General features: G+C 50.3%; 1 protein-coding gene across 2 annotated transcripts in view; it reads left to right on the top strand.

The window, feature by feature from the left end:
* The window catches only part of TTC3 (tetratricopeptide repeat domain 3), a 2,698,168-nt gene that overhangs the window by 2,370,296 nt on the left and 303,685 nt on the right, over positions 1-24,187 (top strand). For both annotated transcript variants that reach the window (XM_069636090.1, XM_069636092.1), the window contains exon 41: positions 23,039-23,140. In XM_069636090.1, the coding sequence (XP_069492191.1) occupies positions 23,039-23,140 (102 nt within the window). The remainder of the gene's footprint in view (positions 1-23,038; positions 23,141-24,187) is intronic.

Here is a 24,187-nt window from a genome sequence, read left to right as displayed (position 1 = left end):
CATGAATGTCTAGGGCATGAGCAGGAACTGAGCGGGCGTTTATTAGGGCACATTTAAGGGTGGAGGTCAGTTGGGCCGTGGATGAGGAGGCCATGGGGTCATGCGTAGGCATGATGGTTTTATCATGGGCATCCGGCACAGGCAGATTTAAAACAGTGGGTGCAGTAGGCAGCGCAGGTAGATTAGGTAAAATGGGAGCAGCAGGCACCAGAGGCAAATTCGAAACAGTGGGTGCAGCAAGCACCACATGCAAATTCAAAACAGTGGGTGCAGTAGGCAGCGCAGGTTGATTAGGTCAAATGGGAGCAGCAGGCACCATAGGCAAATTCAAAACAGTGGGTGCAGCAGGCACCACAGGCAAATTCAAAACAGTGGGTGCAGCAGGCACCACAGGCAAATTCAAAACGATGGGTGCAGCAGTCATTAGCAAGGGAGCAGCGGGCTCAGTAGGCAGGTTCAGTGGAATGGGCAACACAGGGAGTTTCAGAATAGTTGGGGCAACAGACCCAGGCCAGTGTTGAGCAGTGGGCGTTCGAGTGAATGGTGGTAGAGGGTTGGGATCATCGTAGGCAACTCCGGGTGAGCAGCGGGTAGTATTGGCGGTATCAGTCCAGCACCTACTGCCTAAGCGCTTGTTAGGGAAATTTGTGCTTAGGGAGTAGGTACGTTGGGATGGCAAAGTGCGTGTGCAGAGGCGAGTATTGCGGGCGGAGTAGAGTGGATGATTCAGGAGCCAGCTCAACGGCTTACCTTGTTGATGGTGGCCGGGGGCTCCGTCCAGCGTCGTCGAGCAGCGGAGAGCTGCAGAGAGTGGTGAAGGCCTTTTCCACAGGCCTTCGCCATGAAGCGTCTTTGCCTGGCGGGAGAGGAGGGGCTGCAGGCAACGGTGTTCGAGTCACCTGACTCGGTTCGGGCATGGGTGTTGCTGGTTGCCATGGAGGCGAGACACGGCTCGCGTCGATGTGTATTGCGGCGTGGGCCGCGTGGGGCATTATGGCGTTGGGTGCTGGCCTCCTTCCTCGGGGTGCAGGCTCCTACCTGGGCTGCGGACCTCTGGAGACCACTCGCAAGTGATAGTACAATTTCACCTTTGGTACAAGCCTGTACTGCACAGTAAAGTGGTCGCGATGGCTGAGCAGCCAGACTTATCTCAAGAGCAAATGAGCAGTAGTAGGGATTACACAAAGGACTACTATTACTGTGACTCAAGCAAACACTGACTCAAGGTTTCTGGTTAAAAAATATAAGTACATTTATTGTTAAACCTTCTGTTCACAAAACACTTCACTTCTATTAGATAAAACCACACTCTAAATATACTACAGACAACCGATTCCTCTTGTTTAGGTCATTTCAAGTTAAGTACATTAGGATTTGACAGACCAGTGTTTCGAAACAAAGACGTTACTGTGGGTTAATGCGCAATGACTTTTTGACAGTAATGACAGTTTGGTCTTACAAAAGAAAAGCGTACCCGCGAGAAGAAAGGTAACCGTAGTCAAACACACTTGGCACATAGAACAAAACAAGGGAATAGTGGATAAAAATCATAGGCAATACTTTTGTCAAGGCAATAGAATCAGAGGACGTGTTCTAAGAGGCAGATAAAAGTCAATAGGCCTGCACCAGTGTCAAATGGAGCAGGGGCTCTGTTCTCGAGGATCACACAATGAGAACGGCTCAAGATTAACGTTGCCAGGAGTACTGGAAATTGTCAAAGGGAAGCAAAAGTTATAAGAAGGAAGGAAGAAAGGACAAGCCTTCGGAAATGAAAAGGGTTCACCCTGATTCCTCAAGGTTGGACGGGGAGAACGACCAAATGGACACAGTACCTTATTCGGCTGAAGAAAGCTGGTGCTACGGCAGTTGTTCCTGGTAGTTCCTGCAGACTCATGGTTCCTGAAGCTTCAGTCATGGGGACAAGGAGGAGAGCGTCTGGAGCGATCTGCACTACCCAGGGATGAAGCCAGCAGCAAAGCAACGATGAATAAAAGGTGTGCTCCTTAAAAACAGGGGAGGGCTCTTCTGATGGCTATCCGGACCACTACAGCTCAGTGCAGTGATTTCAACCCAGAAGAGGATTCTCTGGCTGTAGAAGGTGAGCTGGTTGATCCCACCAGGCTCAAGGGAAGAAGACAACGGACTGGCTCTTCTCTGTCGTTGAAGGGTAGATAGCTCAGGACTGCAGCAGGACTTCTCCGGGATACAGGAGTTGCAGCAGCCGTCTTCTCCTCCACTTCTCTTCGGTTCTTGTAGTTCCAGTGGCGACTCTGACTTCCAGCCCAAGAGTCCTGCCTTTTATACCAAAATCCCCAATTCACACAGCCTGGCTGTCAATCACACAGCAGGAGGGTTGTCCACCCCGGAAAACCACCTCAGCCAATCGACACAAAGTGCGACTTGGGTCTCCAAGTGACTAAACCCCTCCCTCACATTCAGCCCACCTAGACACGCAGATGCCAAAGGAGGGCTTCTTCGCAGAAGCCCGCCAAAGGACGGAGAACAAGGAAACCAAACCTGGTTTGGCGCGAAAAGCAAACAACAAGAAAGACCTTTCCAACACGAAATGGTGACAAACCATGCTAGGACCTAAAATGAAAATGATATGGGGTAGCGGGTTTTATGTTCACGTCTGTCACCACAGCCAGAACATTAACACGGGAATCTGTGTAAAAATGATAGTTACCACTGCCACCAGCCATGTCGAGTCGGGAAGGGGGACACAAAGTGCCCCTTGAGGTACAGAAGGACGGGAAAGATATTCCCCTCCAGTACTCCATTGTAAGATGGTTGGTACTGGATCTGTATTTAACGACTAGTAAAGCCAATGATGACTTTGCATGTTTCTGGGGGGACAGTAGTCATCCCCAGAAATGGAGTTCACAAGGGAAGTCTAAAAGACATCCCTGTGTCAATGCACTAAAGGTGCTGTGTGACACACAAGGAAAAAGATGATGCCTATGGAGTTGGTGACACTCCATAGCCCACGAGCACAAAAAGTACAACACACACATAACAATACACTGTAAGAGTGGGGAAAAGGCTCACACTCTTACCAGGTGGAAAAAATAAACCCCAGAAATCCAGCAAAGCTGCTGAGGGTCTCACTAGGTAAGGGAAATTAGCCATAAATGAGAATTCTCCCTAACAGTAGGATGGGGTCAAGGTGTTACAGGGAAGGGGATACCGCATCTCACCATTCAGTGTCCACTTCCACTCCACGAAGACCCCTCAGGTGATCCTCCTGTACTGGTCCACCCCCAGGAACTGGATCCAAAAGCGATGGCCATCTCCCGGCTGCCTGGAGGACAGATCCCTGGGGACTAGCATGTGAGACACCTTTAGGTGTCTCACACCTCTTACTGACAACAAACACATTTGAATATGCAGCTCCGTAGTGTGAGGCTACTCCTCCGGAATGAGTGTGCTCCTTTGATACCTGAGCCCAGGACAGGAGCCTGCTATGTGGCTGTCTCTGGGGGAGGGGTGGTTACCTGCCCTTGCAAAGAGAGGGTGGGTCCTCACAGTTTCTGTCCTGCTGTCTGGCAGTATCAGCCTATTTGGCTCGAATATACAATCCCTTCCACAGCAGAGTTGACTCGCAGGAGCTGACACATGCAATATCAATTGGGACCTGGCAGTCCGTTTTAAGTATTGTCATGTCCTATGCTTAAACTCAGGCATAGCTTATTCTTGGAGTTTGCCTTGCCACCAGCAAGGGGGAGGAGGGGTACTGATCATCGTAATTGGGGCACAGGGGGCAAATCTTAAATGTCGCCCCTGTGCTGCAGTGACTTTGCTGTTGCTGCAGCGGTCAAGTAGGCCTCTTATGGCCTTTGAACCTGCTCTGCGCAACACGCATAACGGGTGCTGCGGATCAGGCTGCTGAGGCAGCAGGGCACAAGTGCACTATGCTTTTGCCATGGAGTTGTGACTAAGTGGGATCTAGTTAACATATTACCCCTTTGGAGAAGGAATTACCTGCATCATTTCATGTACTCAAAATCAAAGAAAGACAGGGCTTTGAACCCTTTCCCGATGGAAATTCTTTACAACACTGATTCTAGAATGGGCAAAGTAGTAACATAACAAACCGTGTCCTGGTGGATAGTGCTTTGCGTTGCAGAGTGCTATTGGAAGGAAGAGAGCTAACTGAAGGCCTCAAAGCCCATTCTCCCAGATGGCTGGAAACTACCTCCACTCCGTATGGATGGTTTTAGGGTTTGGGGGGGCTTTAGATATTTGCCAGGCTGTGACATGGTCGTCATTATGTACCTTTACCAAGCATTCTTTCCTCGAGTCTCTGACCAGACATGATGCACATTTTGGCATAGTGGTCCTCCAAAAATGTCAGGTATAGATGACTACCTTTTCTCTGGTCACCCTCTCGCCGTTTTGTACCCAATCTTCTGTGCTTGGTTCGGTCGAGGACGGTCCAGTAGTTGCACTTTCTGATGCATGATTAGTTTTGGTATATCACGGTGCTTAGGAATCTGTTCCAGACACCTTACAGGTGAATACCCAGAAAAAGAAAAGATTAAGACTTCTGCAGGGCAGGCAACCTCGTGGCACCTCTCGGATGTGAAGAAGACTGATTGCAATGGGAGTCCCCACGATCAGGTGGTGATGGGATCTTCCAGGGACAAACTAAGGAGCAGGTTCCTTCAGCTTTTGTTGCTGCAAGAAGGCTGAAAATACAGTAGCGGGTGCCTTGTTGTAAAAGTTGAATATACTCCAAGTTCCAAGGATGCACTCGAAACAGCGATGGCTGCTGCGAGGTAGCCCAGGCGTGAGCTGGTCAGTATGCTGGTTGGTCCAAGGACAATTCCAAATGCATGGATCCTTAGCAGGGTCGAGAGTGGTTGTTCTTACTAGTGCAGGGGTTGAAGCACTGACAAGGGTCTTGAAGTCAGACAAGGGTCTTGACGTCAGGCAAAGGCGCAGGGCCTCATTCGGACTTCACCTGGAGTTGGTGCTGATCAGCTGCAGGGGTTGCACTCAGGCTGTCAACGAACTGCTCTTCATCGTAGAGGACTTGACTCCAACGATGATCTTATGACTGGCTGCAGGAGTCCTCCATTTATCCAAGATCCCGACCGGATACACGCACAGGTCCATCAATGGTAAGGATCTGCTCCAAACATGCAGTGGCTATCCAATCATGGATAGCCACTAGTCACCACGTCTGCCCACCAACAGACATTCAGGCACCTTGATGTGTACTGGTACCAGGTAGTTCCACCCCCCACATCTGGATTTGTACACAAACCAACCCTTAGCCCGCGAAAGCTGCAACTTTCTCCAGGAAAGGGTATTCTATATATGGCATTTCCTGACCTGAGAAGGCAAGAAGGTGGCCTATGGACAATGTGGCCAAGGGGTAAGGAGAAACCTTGTGGCATGGGCATCTTAGAGTGCTACCCTCTTTTAATACCCCATTGCAGCAAATGCAAAACTGCATGAGTAAAACGTTTAAAACACTAGAAAACTATTCACTGCAACTAGCTCATTCTAGGCACTTTGTAAACCAAAAAGCCATTATAGAAATAATTATTAGCATGTATTTTCAATGAAAAGATCCTTTTCAGGTGGGACAGTGTCTTACTGGAATTCTTTGCCACCTGCTCTATGCAAGATTCCAGAGTGCTTGATATTTAGGACACCATTGAAAACATGGTTGTGGTTTAAGTGTTATTGGCTAGTTATGATGAGGAAGGAGATCCTGTCCCTTTCGGGCTGGAATCCTTCCACCTCGGGGAAGTGAGAGACTTCCCAAAGTAGTTTTATGGGGAACGGAGTGACTTGGTGGACCTGGCAGCCAACTTGCAGGAGACAAGTGGTCTGGACACGTCGCCAGAGGTTGAAATGGTCCCTGTTGCCACCCCAGGCAAATCACAGGCAGCTTTCCAGCCTCTGATGGTGAAGGTAGTCTACACCTTAGGGTTGTCAGCCCCTTCATGACCCAGGGTGCAGACCTGACTGACATCTTGCACGAGGGTCATAAAAAGGAGACTTTGCTGCCTTTCACTCAGGCAGTAGAGGGTCCAGTGATCGAACTGTAGGCTAAGCCGGCATCAGTCCTCACGGTGGACCGCAACTTGGCCAAGAAGCACAGGCTGGCCACTTCGGACCCCATTTTACTTTCTGCCCTGCTTACCCATAGAGTTTGGTGGTACAAGCTGCTACAGTGAACATTAAGACAACTTCTTTTCCATCTTTGGCCCCTGATCGGGAGAGCAAAAGATTGGACGCGTAGTGCAGGAAGATTTTCGGCTCTTTGAACCTAGGGCTCCAAGAATGGTCAACGCCTCTTGTGCCTTGGTCAAATTGTCTTTTTGGTCTGTGGTCTGATGACCGAGGCGGCTGAGCACATCCCCGAGGGAAACATGCAGGATGGGTTTGAGGTCCTTCTTGCAGACGGCAAGGGGGCCCCCCCTTCAGATCTTGCAATCTTGCCTTGACACCAGTAACTGCGTCGCTAGGGCGATGGCTACCAGCACTGTCCTGTGGTGCTTTTCTTGGCTGACGACTTCAGGGTTTGCTACTGATGTCCAGGCGAAACTTCTGGACATGCCCTTCGATGGCAGGCACTTCCTTCCAGAAATTTCAAGCCTCCAAGCTGACTGCCAATTCGCTAGGGCTGGCAGTACATCAACGGCTTCCCGCGAGCCTGGTGTGCATAGGCAGGAGTGTACGCTGCTTATTCCCAGAGAAGCAGGTGCCCAGCGCACTCGGACAGACAAGGTCAATGTTGCCTCTACAGGGTCAGGGGCCACTGTGCACCTAGAGAAAGTGATTCCACCTTCACAGTACCTTCCGCATCGGCACGGCTTGAACCCTCTCTGATGTGGACATCCTCCGTTCATCCCTTGTAGGAGTCAGGGTATTCCTGTTTGGCAAGGAATTGAACACCTTGACTGCCTGGACCTTAAATGGTGTCCGCCAGAGGGCCTGCCTCCCTCCCTCTAGGCCACTCGCCTTACCACCAACCCTTGCCTCCAGACCCTCTCCTTTTGGATGAGATCCGTCAGCTTCTAGCAAAAGGGGCCATAGAGATGGTACCCTGCTCGGAACAAGGCAGGGGTTCACACTCAACTTACTTTTTGGTGCTGAAGAAGGACGGGTCTGAGACCCATCCTGGATCTGCAGCTTCTGAACTATCTGCGCTAGGGCAAGTATAAGATTGTCACTCTGGCCGAGATCCTCCAGGCCCTGGATTTGAATGACTGGCTAGTCTCCCTGGATCTCCAGGATGCTTACTTCCATATGGGTATCCACACAAAACACAGGATGTACCTGAGATTTAGAGTGGGAAACTGTCCGGGGGCGCTGTTGTGCGCTAGCAAAGATGGCCGCTTGAGGCAAACGCTCCGTAACTTTCAAGATCCTGCTGTCAAAATCCTGTGGAGTGAAGCTCGAGCTGGGGCATAGAAACGTGTGGAAACGAACGCCACCCGACCAGGAACCTGTCCAGAAAATCTGAGGGCAAACCGACCTTGCAGACGCCCGTGGTGCGCCAGAACGGGTTAGGCGGCCGAAAGCTCAGACAGTGCCATGCGCGCCAAAACAGCCGCATCCTGAAAGCTGAAGCGGACCAGTGGCTGAGATCGGCATATGAAGCCGAAGCAGGCCGGGGCCGGGAGGCACACTGAAAACTAAGCTAACACCAGCCCAGCAGCAACCCGGGAATCGGAGGCGCTGAGGGGTGCGCTGTCACCAGGGGTCCGTTGGGGGAAGACAAATAACGGAGCCAGCCGTGGTGTGGAGCCCGGGTGTGCCGGGTGCAGAGGCGGGAGAAGGTGCTCCCGCGCGCTGGCCAGTTACTGCGGCAGCGGAAGATCCTGGTGAGGGGTTCCGGTGGGTAGGATAAGTCGGGGTGCGCCATTAGCTGTCCCACTCCTCTCGGCTTGCCCCAACCCCCCGCACCTCTTCCCTGAAGATATTCGGAGCGCTGTACAGCGGTAACCTGACAACGGGCCTGGCCTGCACCCTGAGATGCTGCAGCAACGACCCTGCAAGGGAAGGCACGTGACCTGACAGCGGCGCGGCCGAGGCCCCCCATATCCTGTCGGCTGCTAAGACCCGTAAATTAAGTGATCCAGTGATACCCGCACACCCGAGGGGGGTCGGCATAAACCCGCGGAACCCCTTGTCACCAACTACCCCACTGGGGACCCACAGGCAGCTGCCTCGCGGGGCCTCCTGGCCCCACCGGACCCCCTAAATACCCAGCTACGTGTCAGTGGGGCGGGAAAGATGCCAAACCCAACATTACCAAGGCTGTGGTAGTCATTGTGCCACATCAAGATTGAAAGGGACGCGACCACCGGTGAAAGATCCATACCGCATTTGGGACACCACCTGGGGGCTTGAGAGGAACGCCAGTGGTGCGACCCTGCAAACGGGGGCAGATATACCCTGACAACCCTCACTCTGCACCGGGAAAAAGGTGCGGGGGCAACCACAGCGCTGCATGGTCAGTCGTCCATTTGGACTACATTCCGAAGCACAGGGACCAACAAACTAACGGAACACTGTAGCGCACAAACACATGGGCGTAAGCTGGGATCGGCAGTCAAACATAAACCATCTGGGGGCTGCTCACCTTTACACTGAGGAAGATCAGTTTTCAGCCCTGAACCGTATGACTAGACTGGATTGGGGGAGAGGAGCTCACTAACCAGGGCATAAACAAACAAAAGGGACACTTTGGCTCCTTTCTCCACCGCAGGAACATAGCGAGGCGAGGGAGGAGAACCCACCAACCGGCCGAGAACCGGACATCGCCCGCAATCCTTCAACAGTACATCAGACGCAAGCCCATCATACTGACCATAACAAATAATTTCAAAACAGCAAATACATCCCAGCACATACGGAGTGCGAAGGGCGAGGCACTCGGAAGGTTGGCATGATGAGGGGCACCAGGGGCAGCAAGAGAGGGCCGATGGATGCCTTTACTAATTCTCTGGGTGCAACAGAATCCCAGGACCCTGGCTGCAACCCCCCAGGGTCCACCCAGCCACACTCTGAGCCAAACATGGATCCGTACATGGCTGCGATTTAAGTTGGGTTAGCTGCAGTCAACACTAAACTAGACGAAATAGGAAGCACCATAACCTCCATCAGGACCGACATTCAGACAGTGAAAGCCAGGGTATCAGAGGTTGAAGAAAGAGTGGGCCCCCTGGAGGACACATCATCAACAAAGAGCAAAGCAATCAAGGCGATCCAAAGACACCTAAAGATAATCCAAGATAAATGCGAGGATATCGAATCCTGGTCCCGCCGCAATAATATTAGAGTTGTCAGGGAGGTGGAATGCACCATGAATATCCCAATGGAACAGTTCCTTGAGGAAGTCCTCTGCTCATTGTTCCTGGGAGCCCGGTTTTCGTAACAATTTCTAGTCGAGAGAGCCCATAGATCACTCGCCGCACCTCCCAAACCAGGTGCTCCCCCACGCACGATAATAGCGCGCCTACTCATTTATCACTATCGTGATCTGATCCTTCGACTTGCACGTGAAAAAGGCTCCCTGTCCTACAACTCACACCGGATACATATTTACCCGGACTTCTCCAACGGGGTCCAGGCAGCCAGTCGGACATTCGACCAAGTCAAAAAAGCATTGCGGGATAGGAAAATACCTTATGCAATGATGTTCCCTGCAAAACTGCGCCTACAACATGCCGGCAGAGCCCATTTTTTCGAAACACCAGCCGAAACCATGTCCTACATCGAACAACATATTCCTGAAACCTCGAACAATGGAGGATGAATTAAAGCCGGGGCATCGGCCTAATCACTCTGCCACCAGTTGAAGCCCCATGTCAACCGTTTGAAAGATGGACCCACCCTGCTACGACTCAAAAGTTACGTCTCACAGGAGCAGTACGTTTCTGGGAATTTTTCAACAGTCGCCGCTGTTAGGCAGAATCCTATGCAGTTCCCTTAGGGAGCACTACAGAAGATTAGGACTACAGGTATATGCAATAAATCCCCTTTGGTATCAGTCTTTACCACACGGATTTAGTTGGTAGCTGTGACTGAGCAGTCTGACTTATCTCGAGGGAGATGAGCAGTATTCAGGGTTTACACAATAGGACCACAGTACTATGGAACAAGGAAACACTGACCAAAGCTTTGTATCAAAAAGAATATATTTTTATTTTACACACTCTTAGTTCCACACATAAATCACTATCATTAAAACAAGTTAAAACAGTCAAGAAAAGTATACACAACTCCCTATTAAAATTTTAGACAAGCTTGAGCAAGAGTGAAAACTGAGCAAAACGGCACAGTATAAACCAAGCAAAAATGGCTCTCTAACAATTTCTTCAGAGGGAGGGAAAGGTCAAGTTATGCAGGGTTAGACTACTAAACACACCAGCAACACTTCCCAATTGGATTGTGAACAGGTTAGGCAAGGTAGTACTTTAGCATAAGCAATACTCAGGTGAAAACCAAGCGAAATGGCACTTCAACAATATATGAAGGAGAAGGAAAAGGTGCTTATAAGAGTCAAGGCCAGAAAAATACTCACCTATGCTATAAATGAGGTCAGACTTCAGCCGGGCATAGGAGACCTACTATCAACGTCTCCTCCATTTGTACTTTCATCCTGTGTTCTCTACGCCTAATGGCAATGGGACATTCCACTTACAAACAAGTTGCTTGTCAAATATATGAGTGAATGGTTCACACCCTATGTCATTTGTATTTATGTTTTAGTGAATTTCTAACATAACTAAGTGTTTGTTTACCACAATGGACATCATGTACTGTCATGTATATATAAAAACCTAAACTCCTTGCAAAAAGAAAAAAAGCGTCAGCTAAATAATTAAAAGCTGAAATTTTTTTACGAGTTTGAGATATGTGTTTGTCAGCAGCAAGCATGTTGTTTCCAACAACGGTCGCCCAAAAGGGTCTAAAAACGAGTGTGCACTTGATTTACTCTGTGCACTCCTTAGATTCATAGAGGGTAGGACAGCCCCCTTGTTACAGCTATAAGAGTTTAGGTGCACCAACACGTTTCTTGATGAAAAGCAATCTAGAGAAGGCAGTTGTAACAGATTTAGCCAGCGTCAATAGGCCTGTGCCAGAGTCAGTGGTACAAGGCCAAGTGCCTAGGTTCAAACGGTTCTAGTAGCTGCAGTCAAGTCTTTGTTTAATGGTTGAAAAGGAGGGTGCAGAAGGTATAAAGACAATGTTAGACGATGGGGTCGGCCAACCCAGAAGGTAAGTAAAGGATTTAAAACACCTTTAGCAGTACCCAGCGAAATGGGAGGCCTGGCGGAACAATGTACCTTAAAAGTGGAAGAGGCTCCTGCTGTGGCGGTAGTTCCTGGCAGTTCCTGCAGTTCGGGCGATCCAGCAGAGAAAGAGAGGCTCTCGTCGTGGAGGAAGGTTCGAGTTACTGCACTGCCCAGGGATGAAGCCAGCCACTGTGCTGCCAAAACGGAATAAAAGGTACGCTCCTTTAAATCACAGTCGTGGTGGACGGGTGCCTGGCTATCCAGTATCCTAGTGCTTGGCACTGGTGATTCAACCAAGGCAGGTCCTAGAAGGCGATTGGCAAACTGGTTGGTCCCACCAGCTCAAGGGAAGAAGGCTCTTGCAGGTGAAGATCTTCTCTTGTCGTGGGAGAAAAGCGGTGGTTCAGTCGTTGCAGATGTCTTTGGCTTCTCTCCTCTTAGGATTTCTCAGGTCCAGTGGCGACTTCTATCTTCCAGTCCTCAGGTCCCTGCTTTTATGCAGAAAACCCCCCATTCATACAGCCCAGCTGTCACTCACACAGTGGGGTGGCTATCCTGGCGGGATAACCCCCCAGCCTATCAGGGCAGAGTGCAACTTTGGTTGCGTAGGCAACCAGGTCCAGGGTGCCTATTCCCCCTCCCACACATCCTGTCTACCCCTGACTCACTGGCGCCTAAAGGAGGGCTTCTGTCCAGAAGCCCGCCAAAAAGAACGAACAAAGGGTTGTGACCTCGGCTTGGATTACAGAGAGACACAAGAGAGAAATATTATTAAAGATCTGGCAATAAAACCCCACCGGAGTAAAGTTAATATTAAAATGACCCAGCGGTATTTTCAAGGCTGTCAGTAAAAGTGGTAGCCTCGAACAATGGGAAAATCCCATAGGAAAATATTTGCGGTCGAATATTTATGGTAGTTACCACTGCCACCAACCAGAAGCTTTGGAGAGAGGGACTGGACAGTACCCTCTCAAAAATGAACACCAGGGAAAAACTATTAACCCTTCCCAGTACCTCCATAGTAAGATGGGTTGTACTGTTTTTGTTCATAACTATTGACTAGCAAAGTCATTGGTAACTTTGCATGCCCTGGGAGACAGTAGTCAGTCCCAGGGTATGGAGTCTATGTTTGGGGGTCACTATGACACCCCGGAGTTACTGCACTGAGGGTGCGGTGTATCACACATGTAAAAAGATGATACCTATGGAGTGAGAAAAACTCCATAGCCCATAAGCACAAAAATAGCCTGAAACACACATCATACATATGCCTAAGAGTGGGAAAAAGAGTCTCACTCTTAGCAGGAATAAAAAAACAAACCCCTGAAATCCAGCAAAGCTGCTGGGACTCTATAGGTAAGGGAAATTAGCCATTTAAGAGAATTCTCCCTAACAGCCGCACACAGCCACCCACTGATTCAGAATGTTATGTTAAGTTCCGGGGATACACCATCCAGTTGGAGGGATGGTGAGGGAGGGATGGGAGGGGGGCAGGGGTGTTGGGTTAAAAGAGAAAAAGCTGACGACCGGATCAGGATCTACGCGCAATGCATCACAATGAGCAACTTAACAGTCCATCTCGTACGCACTTATGGCTATCACAGGATCAATGGCTAATGTGAAACTCCTATCATGGAATGTTAGAGGGCTGGCAAACTCCATCAAAGCCAGAAAAATACTGACCTATGCCAAGCGACACAGGACGGATATACTGTACCTGCAGGAGACACACGCAACGGTTGGGGTAGTGGAATCCTTTGCCAAAGACTAGGGACCCCATAGAATCGGCACAGGATACTCCTCACACTTCAGAGGGGTTCTAACAGTTATTCATGGCCGAACCGGCTTCCAACTCACAAAGTCAATAGTGGACACCGAGGGCAGATTTGTGATTATATGGGACACAATCCAGAACCAGGAAGTAATGCTAGTAAATACATATGGTCCAAACATTGACACCCCTGAGTTCTTCCTGCAATGCATGACACTAATCTCACCCCATGGGGAGGCTAGGATTATATGGGGAGGTGATTTTAATACGATCTTGGACCCCCACATCGACAAATCAACTAGAACCCCTAAGCCCCACTCAAAAGCAGCCAGGACCATACTGCAGAGAATGTTGGAGATACCACTGGCAGACGTGTGGAGAGAACTACACCCGACTTCGAAGGAATATACATTTCATTCTACTGTACATGCCTCCAGCTCACGGATAGAGTTCTGGCTAATCTCAGCGGAACTCGTCCCACAGGTGAGCTACTGCACCATTCACCACGCGCAATCTCAGACCATTCGCCGGTGCTGATGGAACTAAACACTGGAATCAGTGAAACAATACAGCGCACATGGCGAATGCCGCCGTCCCTCCTGCGCGACGAGACGGTCATAGAACCACTGAGAGCAGAAATTGGTGAATTATTTGACTTTAACGTGGGCATGGTGGCATCACACGCTACGATCTGGGAGGCATTTAAAGTCTGGACAAGAAGGCACCTCCTATCCAAAACACTGGACATGTAAAGAACCATCAGGAATGACCTCAACCAGACAGAAAGTACCCTCCGGACATTGGGAAAGGCACACGCACAAGATCCAAGCAACGAGACCCTTCAGCCAATGCAAAAGCAACTGGAGAGATTTGGAGCCCTGGCGGAGCGTGAAATAAAATACACTACACAGCCAATCAAAGCCAGGCGGTACAGAAAGGGCAATAAGGCCAGCAGAATTCTGGCAAATGTGATAGTCTGAGCAGGGCTTTAAGCCAATCACATCCATTAGAGGCCTGGACCGATCCATCCACACCAAGCCGGATGAAGTCAATGAAATCTTCTTAGACTTCTACTCCGATCCAAGTAACACTCAAGCCCTGGAGCAATACATGTCCGCTATTCCACTACCAACGCTAGAGCAGAAAGACACGGACACACTGGACTCTCTCGTCACAGTCGAAGAGATTGGACAGGCAATTAGAGATCTGTCAGCAGGAAAGGCCCCTGGCACAGATGGACTCCCAACTGACTTCTAAAAATGTTACTCAACCGAATTGGCCCCCAGACTGCTACAGGTATGGGAAGAATCCCTATCGCACGGCACACTCGCGGATTCGATGAGGGAAGCCACTATAACAGTTCTCTTCAAACAAAATAAACCCCTGCAAGACCCCAAATCGTATCGCCCCCTTTCAATAATTAACACAGACACCAAAATGTATGCCAAGGTCGTACCCAATAGGCTCCTCCTCCGCATGAACAAATTGATACACCCGGACCAATTTGGATTCGTACCCACTAGATCCACATACTTAAACCTACGGAGACTCTTCACGATCATAGCCCAACTAGACCCAGGAACAGAGGCGGTGGCAATCACGCTTGAAAAAGCGTTTGACTCAATCTCCTGGTATATATTCTATACTAAGGAGGATGGGGTTTGGCCCATACTTTCAAAGATTTATTTGTTTATTATATAAAGATCCTAAATCTAGAATCAAGACTAATCATACCCTATCCCCAGCCTTCACCGTACAGAGAGGGGCACGGCAGGGCTGTCCCCTATTTCCCCTAATCTTTGCCCTTACGATAGAGGGGATGGCGGCACACCTACGACACAAGCACCAGGCCCGGGGCATCCAGATCGTAGGAGCCAGTCGGCTCATTTCACTCTACACAGATGACACTTTATTATACCTTTCGGACGCAAAGACCAACCTAGCACCGATCATGTAAGACATTACAGAGTTTGCTAGATTCTCTGGCTATAAAATAAACCAATCTAAATCGGAGATAATCCCACTGACAAAGAGTGCCAAAAGACAAATGGCCATGGCACAATTCCGGAGGTCACCAAACACAGCCCGATATCTTGGTATAATTATAGCTACGGTCAGGGATGCGCTCTATAATTTCAACTATGGCCCCCTCATTTCACAGCTCGAGACTAAACTGACGTTGTGGAACAAACTCCCCATTTCTTTGTATGGTTGCATCGCCCTACTCAAGATGGTAGTAGTCCCCAAGCTACTATACCTCTTTAGTAATATTACCTATATGGCCTGGCAAAACGCTCTTCGTGTAACTGCAATGAATGGTGTCTAACTTTGTATGGGGTGGGGTACGGTCAGGCAAAGCTGGGCCAAGTTATGTGAGAAAGTAAACACTGGGGGGACTGGCTGCACCAGACTTTACCCTATACTACTACGAAGCACAATCCCACTGTGCCAAATATTGGTCTCAGACCACGGAAGTGTGCACCCATATACAAGTACAGAGACCAGCAGTTGCCCCTATTGATTTACGCTCCATGGTGTTTGCCTTGAAACATGGAAACCAGGGAAAGATTGATCCGACAACCTGCACCGCATGGGCGGCGCTATACCATAGTGTGGGATGCATACACCCGTACTAGCCACATTCCCCAATCTGGAACTATCCGGGCATCACCCCCACAGATGACACCGCGATGCAACGGAAATGGGATCCAGGCAAAGTCCTGAAGCTAGGGGACATGTTCCCTGATGGGAAATTCCTAGACATAGATACGGCACAAAGGAGATTTGGACAGGGACTCACGATAACCGTACAATACCATGGTCTGAAGGCGGCACTGAAACATAAATGGCCATCATTCCCCACAGAGCCGCCACCCCACAAATTCATACTAGATATGATGGCTCGAGACGGGTTCAAAGGCACCATCTCGAAGATATATAATACGGTCCAATCTCACAGCCCCTCACAGAATACAATGAAATCTAAATGGGAGAGGGATTTGGGAACGGCAATTGACACGCAATGGGCCAGATTCTGCCAATTCACCAAATCAGTGTCACTAAATGCCAACTTAAGGCTCGTCCAGTACAACATTTTAAACCACCTACATATCACCAAGTTTGCCAAAAGATCGCCAAGTTTGACAAAACCACACGACCCCCTGTGCCCCAAATGCCTACTCCCTGAGGCTAACTCCTTCCATATGTATTGGGAGTGCCCGCCCACTATACGATTTTGGGAGGAAGTTGCCACTCATCTAAGTGCTGTCCTAGAGATTCACATACCCGCTACACCTCTGAAATACCTCCTGGGAGATATTGGCAAGTTCGCTGTCGAGACACAAAGGCTTTTTTCAGTGGCGACTGCAGTGGCCAAACGCAGTATCCTTAGACACTGGAAGGCGAAAGATGCCCCCACAATTCATACATGGTTCAGAGACCTGATTGACACATATGAATGCGAGGACGGCTACGCTAGAGGAACTGCACTGGCGTGCCGCCCTAAAGATATCTGGGCCCCTCTGAGGCGATATTTGAATCCTAACAATGTAGACCCGGAAGCAGGCGAGGGGCCAGTGATCCCCATGCCAGATCCGTAGCCCCTTTTCGTCGCTTGTGATAATGACTCACTGTACCATTATGTGTGATGATGTGTGCTATTTATGTGATGCAGTTAATGTACTTTGCAAGTCAGCGGAATAAATAAAGTTTGTATTTTTTAAAGTGGGAAACTGTCCCTACTAGTTCAGGGTTCTTCCTTTTGGCCTTTCTTCCACACCCATGGTTTTCACCAAGCTACTAGCACTAGTGGTGGCTCGCCTCAGTAAGAAAGGCATTCATGTCAACTAGCTTGTCTGAGCTTGGTCACCATATCTAGTATCGGCACACCTGTACCGGGTGGGCAGCCTGTTGCACCGCTTGGGGTTCTCCCTGAACTTCGAGAAGTGGCAGGTTTCGTTGTTCCTCTGATTTATCAGGCGATCTTTGACGCTCTCCTGGGTCGGGGTTTCCTGCCAGAGCACAGAGTGGCGAACATCTTTAAGATTGTCCAAGTTTTCCAGACTCGGGAAACAGTTCTGGTCTCAGCTTTCCTATGCTTGCTGTGTCCTATGACATTGTGCATCTTGGTGGTGCCAGAGGCTTGCCTTTGCATTTGGGGTCGCTACAGTGGCTTCAGAGCTCAAGATAATCACAAATATTCTACTGGTCTGAGGGTGTGTCCAGAGGCCTGCAATTGTGGTCTGTGAAGCACAACGTCCTGAAGAGGTTGCTTTTTTGTCAACCTGGGCCTCAAGTGACTCTACTTGCGTACGTGTGCCTGAAAGGCAGAGGCCCTCATCTCCAAGACCTTATAGGGAGCGGACTGTGGTCCCCATCAGAGTACCGGGAAAACATCAATCTGTTGAAGTTGAGCGCAATGATGCTGGCCCTGGTTGCTTTCCTCCCATCTGTAAAGGGCAAGACGGTACTGGTCCTGACGAACAATAGTGTAGCCATGAATTTTGTCAACGAGAGGGATTGCGTAGGCTCCTTGCCTATCTATAGAGAAACAATGCAGTTGTGGTTCGGGGCTCTGGAGAACAGTGTCTCTCTGACAGCACCCATCTGGCCGGCAATGACAACATTCTAGGGCACTCTCTTAGTAGGCAGTCATTGGTTTCCAATGAGTAGGATCTCTGCCAGGAAGTTCTGGAGGAGATTTTCTCCCTCTGGGGGTACTCCCAGGTGGACCTCTTTGCTTCCAGTGTAAAAAGGAAGTGTAGGTGGTTCTGCTCCAGGGATTTCCTTGTCGGAGTGCTGGGGGATTCCTTGAAAGTAAAATGGGACTTCGACCTGCTCTATGCGATCCCGCCGATCCCGGTCATTCTGCTGGTTCCCGGGAGACTGTGTCTGTTCGGATCCATGATAATCTTGATCGCTCCAGACTGGGCCTGGAGATTGTTGGTCCTGGGGTTGCTGGGCATAGCCATCCTCCCTCCCTGGCATCTTCCGCAGAGGATGGCCCTCCTCTCCTTCTCAGAGGGCGAGGGTCCTCAACCCGAACCTCCACAGCCTGAATCTGCATACCTGGCTGCTGAAAGGGTGAGGTATAGGGAGTGGGATTTGTCGGAGGTTCTGGATGTGCTCCTATCTGCTAGAAGACCCGCCACCAAATCCATGTATGCCTGCAGTTGGCAGACGTTTTCGGCTTGGTGCAGGGAGTGGGATCTTGAACCTTTTTACTTGATCCATTTCCGCTGTGTGTGGAATTTCTTCTGTCTTTGGCCCTGGCGGGCTTACAGATTGATACTGTGAAGGGGTATCTTGGAGCCATTTCAGTCTTCAAGAAAACACCAGCGCAGGGCTCCTTTTTAAATATCCCCCACGGTCATCCAGTTGCCAAGGGGTCTTTCCAATAGGCTTCCCCCATGCCAGTTTGTTGTTCCAGCGTAGGATTTTAAATGTAGCGTTGACCTGTTTAATGGCCACTCCGTTTGAGTCCCTTCTTTCTTGTTCTTTAAGACTGCTCACCCTTAAAGTGATTTTCCTGGTTGCCATCAGTTCCGCTAGACTGTTGAATGAGATCCAGGCTCTATCTGTTAATCATCCCTTCTTGGATTTCTCCAAGCAGAAGGCAACATTGAGTTAGGCCCTCCTTTCTTGCGGAGGTGGCCTCGGATTTCCATCTCTCTCAAAAGATCCATCTACTTGTCTTCTTCCCTCCACCTCATCCTTCCAAGGCAGAGGAGTGCTTCCATCGGCTGTATCCGTTGTAGGCCCTCAAGTCCTAGGTCTCTTAGACACGGGAGAACAGGACCAATCACAAAAATGTTGTTGTTTACACGGGTGCCTAAACTGGCAGTGCTGTTACCAAACCGACCCTGTCTCAATGAATCCTTCTCTGCATCTCAGAATGCTACGATTGGGTCAGCAAGGAGGTCCCTGTGGTTCTCAGGGCTCACTCTACCAGAGGGTTGGCCGCCACCTTGGCTCTGCAAAACGGTGTCCCTGTTCTGGATATTTGCCAAGCGGCAAAAACTGAGGTTCCTTGCACACAGTTGGATTCTATGCCTGGTCATGACGCTCATTTCGGCAGAGCTCTCCTTCAGAGTTTTCTCATTTACTTGGTGTCCTTGCTACCATCCTTCCTCTGGGTCGTTGTAGTGCTCTGGAATGTTTCCTAGATTAGGTATCCATGGCAGGAAGGAGTCCATTAGAAGAACATATTACTTCCCTTCAGTAATGTTCATTCTGATGGACATTCGCTGCCGCAAACTCCTCATCTATCTCCCCACCTGTCCCTCTTCAGATAGATGGGAGAGGAGGGGTGGGGTGGGGGGGATAAGACATACAGGGGGCAGCAGGGGGAGTTTGAGATGTATGGGGGCATTCATGCACACTGGTGACCAAGGGGAGGGGGTGGGGGGCATAAACTCACACTGGTGACCAAGGGGAGGGGGTGGGGGGCCTACACTCACACTATCGGCCAGGGGGAGGGTTGGGGGGCATTCATTCGTGCTGAGACAAGGGGGAGGGGGACATTCACTCTCGCTGTGACCAAGGGGAGGGGGTGGGGGGCATTCACTCACACTGGCAACCAAGGGCAGGGGGTGGGGGGCATTCATTAGTGCTGAGACCAGGGGGAGGGGGGCATACACTCACACTATCGGCCAGGGGGAGGGGGTGGGGGGGCATTCATTCGTGCTGAGACCAGGGGGAGGGGGGCATTCACTCACGCTGTGACCAAGGGCAGGGGGTGGGGGGCATTCATTAGTGCTGAGACCAGGGGGAGGGGGGAATTTACTCACGCTGTGACCAAGGGGAGGGGGTGGGGGGCATTCATTCGTGCTGAGACCAGGGGGAGGGGGGAATTTACTCACGCTGTGACCAAGGGGAGGGGGTGGGGTACATTCATTCCTGCTGAGGACAGGGGGAGCGGGTGGGGAGCTTTCATTCGTGCTGAGGCCAGGGGGAGGGGGTGGGGGCAGCAGGGGGAGTTTGAGATGTATGGGGGCATTCATGCACACTGGCGACCAAGGGGAGGGGGTGGAGGGCATTCACTCACACTGGTGACCAAGGGAGGGGGTGGGGGGCATAAACTCACACTGGTGACCAAGGGGAGGGGGTGGGGGGCATACACTCACACTGGTGACCAAGGGGAGGGGGTGGGGGGCATACACTCACACTATCGGCCAGGGGGAGGGGTTGGGGGGCATTCATTCGTGCTGAGACCAGGGGGAGGGGGACATTCACTCTCGCTGTGACCAAGGGGAGGGGGTGGGGGGCATTCACTCACACTGGCAACCAAGGGCAGGGGGTGGGGGGCATTCATTAGTGCCGAGACCAGGGGGAGGGGGGCATACACTCACACTATCGGCCAGGGGGAGGGGGGGTGGGGGGCATTCATTCGTGCTGAGACCAGGGGGAGGGGGGAATTTACTCACGCTGTGACCAAGGGGAGGGGGTGGGGGGCATTCATTCCTGCTGAGGGGAGGGGGTGGGGAGCTTTCATTCGTGCTGAGGCCAGGGGGAGGGGGAGGGGGCATGCACTCACACGGGCGACCAAGGAGAGGGGTTGGGGGCATTGCCTTTGTGTTAGTGGAAGGCTGTTGTGCTCCCTTGATAGGGGGATCATAGTTTTTGGTGTTGTCTCTCTGTGTCATTTGTCTGCTCTGTTCTTTGGGCTGTTGACGTTTAGAGCGGCGCAAGGCTGATTCAATCGGGTATAGTTCTGTGTCCACGTCCGTGTTGCCCGCCAGTTCAGATCTCGCAATGCCCAGCAGGCGGGGGGGGGGGGGGGGGGGGGCAGTTGGTGGGGGTTGTATCGCACAGTGCGCAGGGTTTTGGGCGTATCCTGCCAAGCACTAACTGGTTCCAGTTAATGGGGCCGAGAGACCCTTTGAGATTTATACAGAAACAGCTGTGGTGTATCTTGTGTCTGAGATGTTCTCTGCATTCACAGGGATTCATGCCCTATAGAACCCCCGTTGCACAGCAGTCCGTGTACTGAATACAGCTTGTGGCGCCGGGCTCTGCAATGTCTGTGCAGTCTGGTGAAAGCCCCTTGCGCCGCCACTAAAAGTGGCTGGATGTTGTCTGGGAGTCGGTGTATCCGAGTGTGGTCGGACCCTTCTCCAGAAGCTGCCAGTGCTTTTACTCCCCTGGGATCTCATACATGCCAATATTCTGTGACCAAAAATCTGTAGGAATCTTAAAGTTTCAAAAACAGTCAGGCAAGGAGGTAATGATAGGAATAGGGCGCGTCAGCAGCCCATTGTCTTTGAATGGGCCTGCCACCATGGGTGCATTCAATGACAATGAGGCACCTGCCACACCTTCTGCCACCATGCCAGCTCGGGGGAGCCCTTGAAAGACTCCCCTGAGTTGGCGTGGTGGGGGGCTAATGGCGCCTTTTGTCAAAGGTACCCATGGCGGAGGGGTGCCCTTAGCCCACCGCCGTGGGGGCCTTTGACATCAAAAGCCTGCATGCCGCACCTTCTCCCACTACGCCAGCTCGGGGGAGCCCTTGAAAGACTCCGCCGAGCTGGCGTGGGCAAAGAAAAATGTAAAAACAAATATATTTTTTTTTTTTTACAAAATAAAATCGGTATTTTGTGCCAATAAATCGGTAGGACTGCTTAAAAAGCGGTATCCTACTGCCTAAATCGGTAGGGTTGGCAACTATGGGATCTGAGCGTGGCACTCATGTCACGCGTTGTTGGCAGGGTGCAATGATGCAGGGCAGAGTTGGAGTGCCATCCGCGGGGGGGCGCGGGAGGGGGGAGTGTATGACGCCAGCAGGGTGGAGTTATGCGGCTCGAAGTAGTATTTCCCAAGGGGGCCCTGGCTTGGAGGTCCTAGTGGCTGGTGCATGTCATGCAGGCATGGCGACCAGCAGTAGTTCCCCCAATCACAGTAACATACAGGCAGCGTCAGATCAAACGTGGCTTTTCAGGGATTCCCGCCGTGCATGCCCCCTGCTATGGCCTGGTTGGGCGTGAAGGTGCCACTGTGTAAAGTGAGCCTTTCTTTCGCGGTCCTCGCGTAGCGCACCCCTGGCCGATGCGTGCCGGCGGCCCCCTCTAACACAGGTGGTGCAGGCAGGTGTCCGTCGGCTCTCCCAGAGGATGTCTGCAGCCTTGCATACTAGCACTTCTACTTTTAGCATACCGTCGCATCCTACTACCACTAGTGGGGCAGGAACATTAACTGGGTAAACGTGTTGGAAATTATATGAGAATGCAATAACCTTCTTAGCCCCTATGATGGATCTGTAGATTGCACTTCTTTTCCTCCATCACTTCATGTTAAAGCAAATGAAGGCACTTGACTAAAAGGATAACCTAAGCAAGAGAAGTGCATATGAAAATGTTGAACACAAGATATATGGGACAGGTTTTTGGTGTCAACTTTGTAGACAATAAAAAAAAAATAAGGAACATCCTGATTTATTTTGGTAAAATCTCCAGGTCAGATTGTGCCCAGAGATCTTGGAGATGTCTTCAATTTGAAAAACATCTTTTGGATCAAAGCTACATGTTTCATGATAAACACAAAGTTTCAGGTTACATGCGCAACACTACAGGGCCATTGCAAATTAATCAAATGTATGTTCATTCTTTTATTGAGCTTGTTTCTCATTGATGACTGGTCTTTGCATTTTTTTAAAGTAGTCTTCCCCTCCTCCCCTCTTTGTTCCTTTCAGTCGGGTGTGCATATAATGCATGTATACATCTGCTCAGCAGGTGTACACATGACTCATGTACTTTACTCAGTCTAAGTTGGATCCTGTTGCTAAATATGTGCAATACGTTCCAGGGTGTTTTGATTTCAAGATGTATTTACATAGCTGCAGTAGCCATGCAATCACTACATGAACCTGTTTTAGTGCTTAGTAGCGAGACATGATTTCTTGCCTTTTAAATTCTGACTGTTTACATGAATGAGTTTAAATTACGAACATGGTTCATATGTATTGCTCTAACTACATCCTTGCACTCTGATTCTTGTCCTATTTTTGTAGTGCCAGTTTGAAGAACGAATCTCTTTGGTAATAAGTGGTGCAAAGCTAAGTAGCCTCCAAGAAGTGCAGGTCACAACTTTCCAACCACCAACCAGTGTTCCAGTAAGTATCCCAGATCTTCTTTGTTCCATTTCCTTAGTTCATGTGAGGCAGAGCGTTTGGTACTAGCATTCTATGAGGGGAAAGCATGTTCCTGGAGGGGGAATCCTAAAGCAATCAGCCCTGATCAAGTTTGCAATGATTAAATGGTTGCATCAATATTCCATTTTCGAATGAATTCCTTTCTCCCATAGATTCCTCCTCTTGTATATTTTGCCTCCAGCTATCTTTAGAAACCTGTTAGCACCTGGTAGCGCAGTGTGGGTCTAGACACCGATGCGCACCCCTACACCGGACTTGATGTCATGGGAACTTATGAATAGAATTACTGTGCCCATGACCTTAGTTCCTTTTTTCCACATACTGTGTACGCTTCTGGAATGCCGCTTAGCTCTGCTAACTATTTACTGCGTCATGTCTAACTCTCCAAAGGTGAAGGCCTCAGACTTCAAGCCCTGTTTCGACTGCGGATGGGGGGGTGGGTGATGCAACTGTCTGTATAGGATCCCTAGAGGGTTTGCCTTTACTGCCTGGTGTAACACCATGACACGGAACATTGTGGATCCTGCCGGTTGATGCATCTCAATGCGCCCATGGAGCATGCTGCCAATCTCTTTACTTTCTACCACAAAGATGTTGATGGCACACTTTATTTAAGTCTCCCGCATCCTGGTAGTGGCGGAGGCCTGGTCGTTGCAGTGGCTACTTTGTTGTCAGTGGTCTTAGTTCCAGTGCCCCATGTCAGACCGTTTGCAGATCTTGTGTGGTGGACCCTGAGGGAGAACTTTGAAAAAGGCGTTGCTTTGACAAACCTGGCCCCAACTGACCATGGTCGCAGACATGCCCCCTGAAAGTCTGGGGCGCTCGGCTATATAATCTTACATTGAGCGGATTCTGGCGATCAGACTGTCCCTTATTGGTTTCATAACCTATGGGCAAGGCAAAAGCGTGCATGTCCCAACATATCCATAGGTCCCGACCACTTTCCTCCTTCCTTGTGGGCATCGCCCAACGTGGAGACAGTATCGGAACCTTTGACAAGGAAAAAAG

Source organism: Ambystoma mexicanum, chromosome 7p, assembly GCF_040938575.1.
Source record: "Ambystoma mexicanum isolate Mex_15411 chromosome 7p, UKY_AmexF1_1, whole genome shotgun sequence".
In the NCBI taxonomy this organism is placed as follows: Eukaryota; Metazoa; Chordata; class Amphibia; order Caudata; family Ambystomatidae; genus Ambystoma; species Ambystoma mexicanum.
Note: the sequence above shows the minus strand (reverse complement) of the source record. Positions and strands in the feature narration are given on the sequence as shown.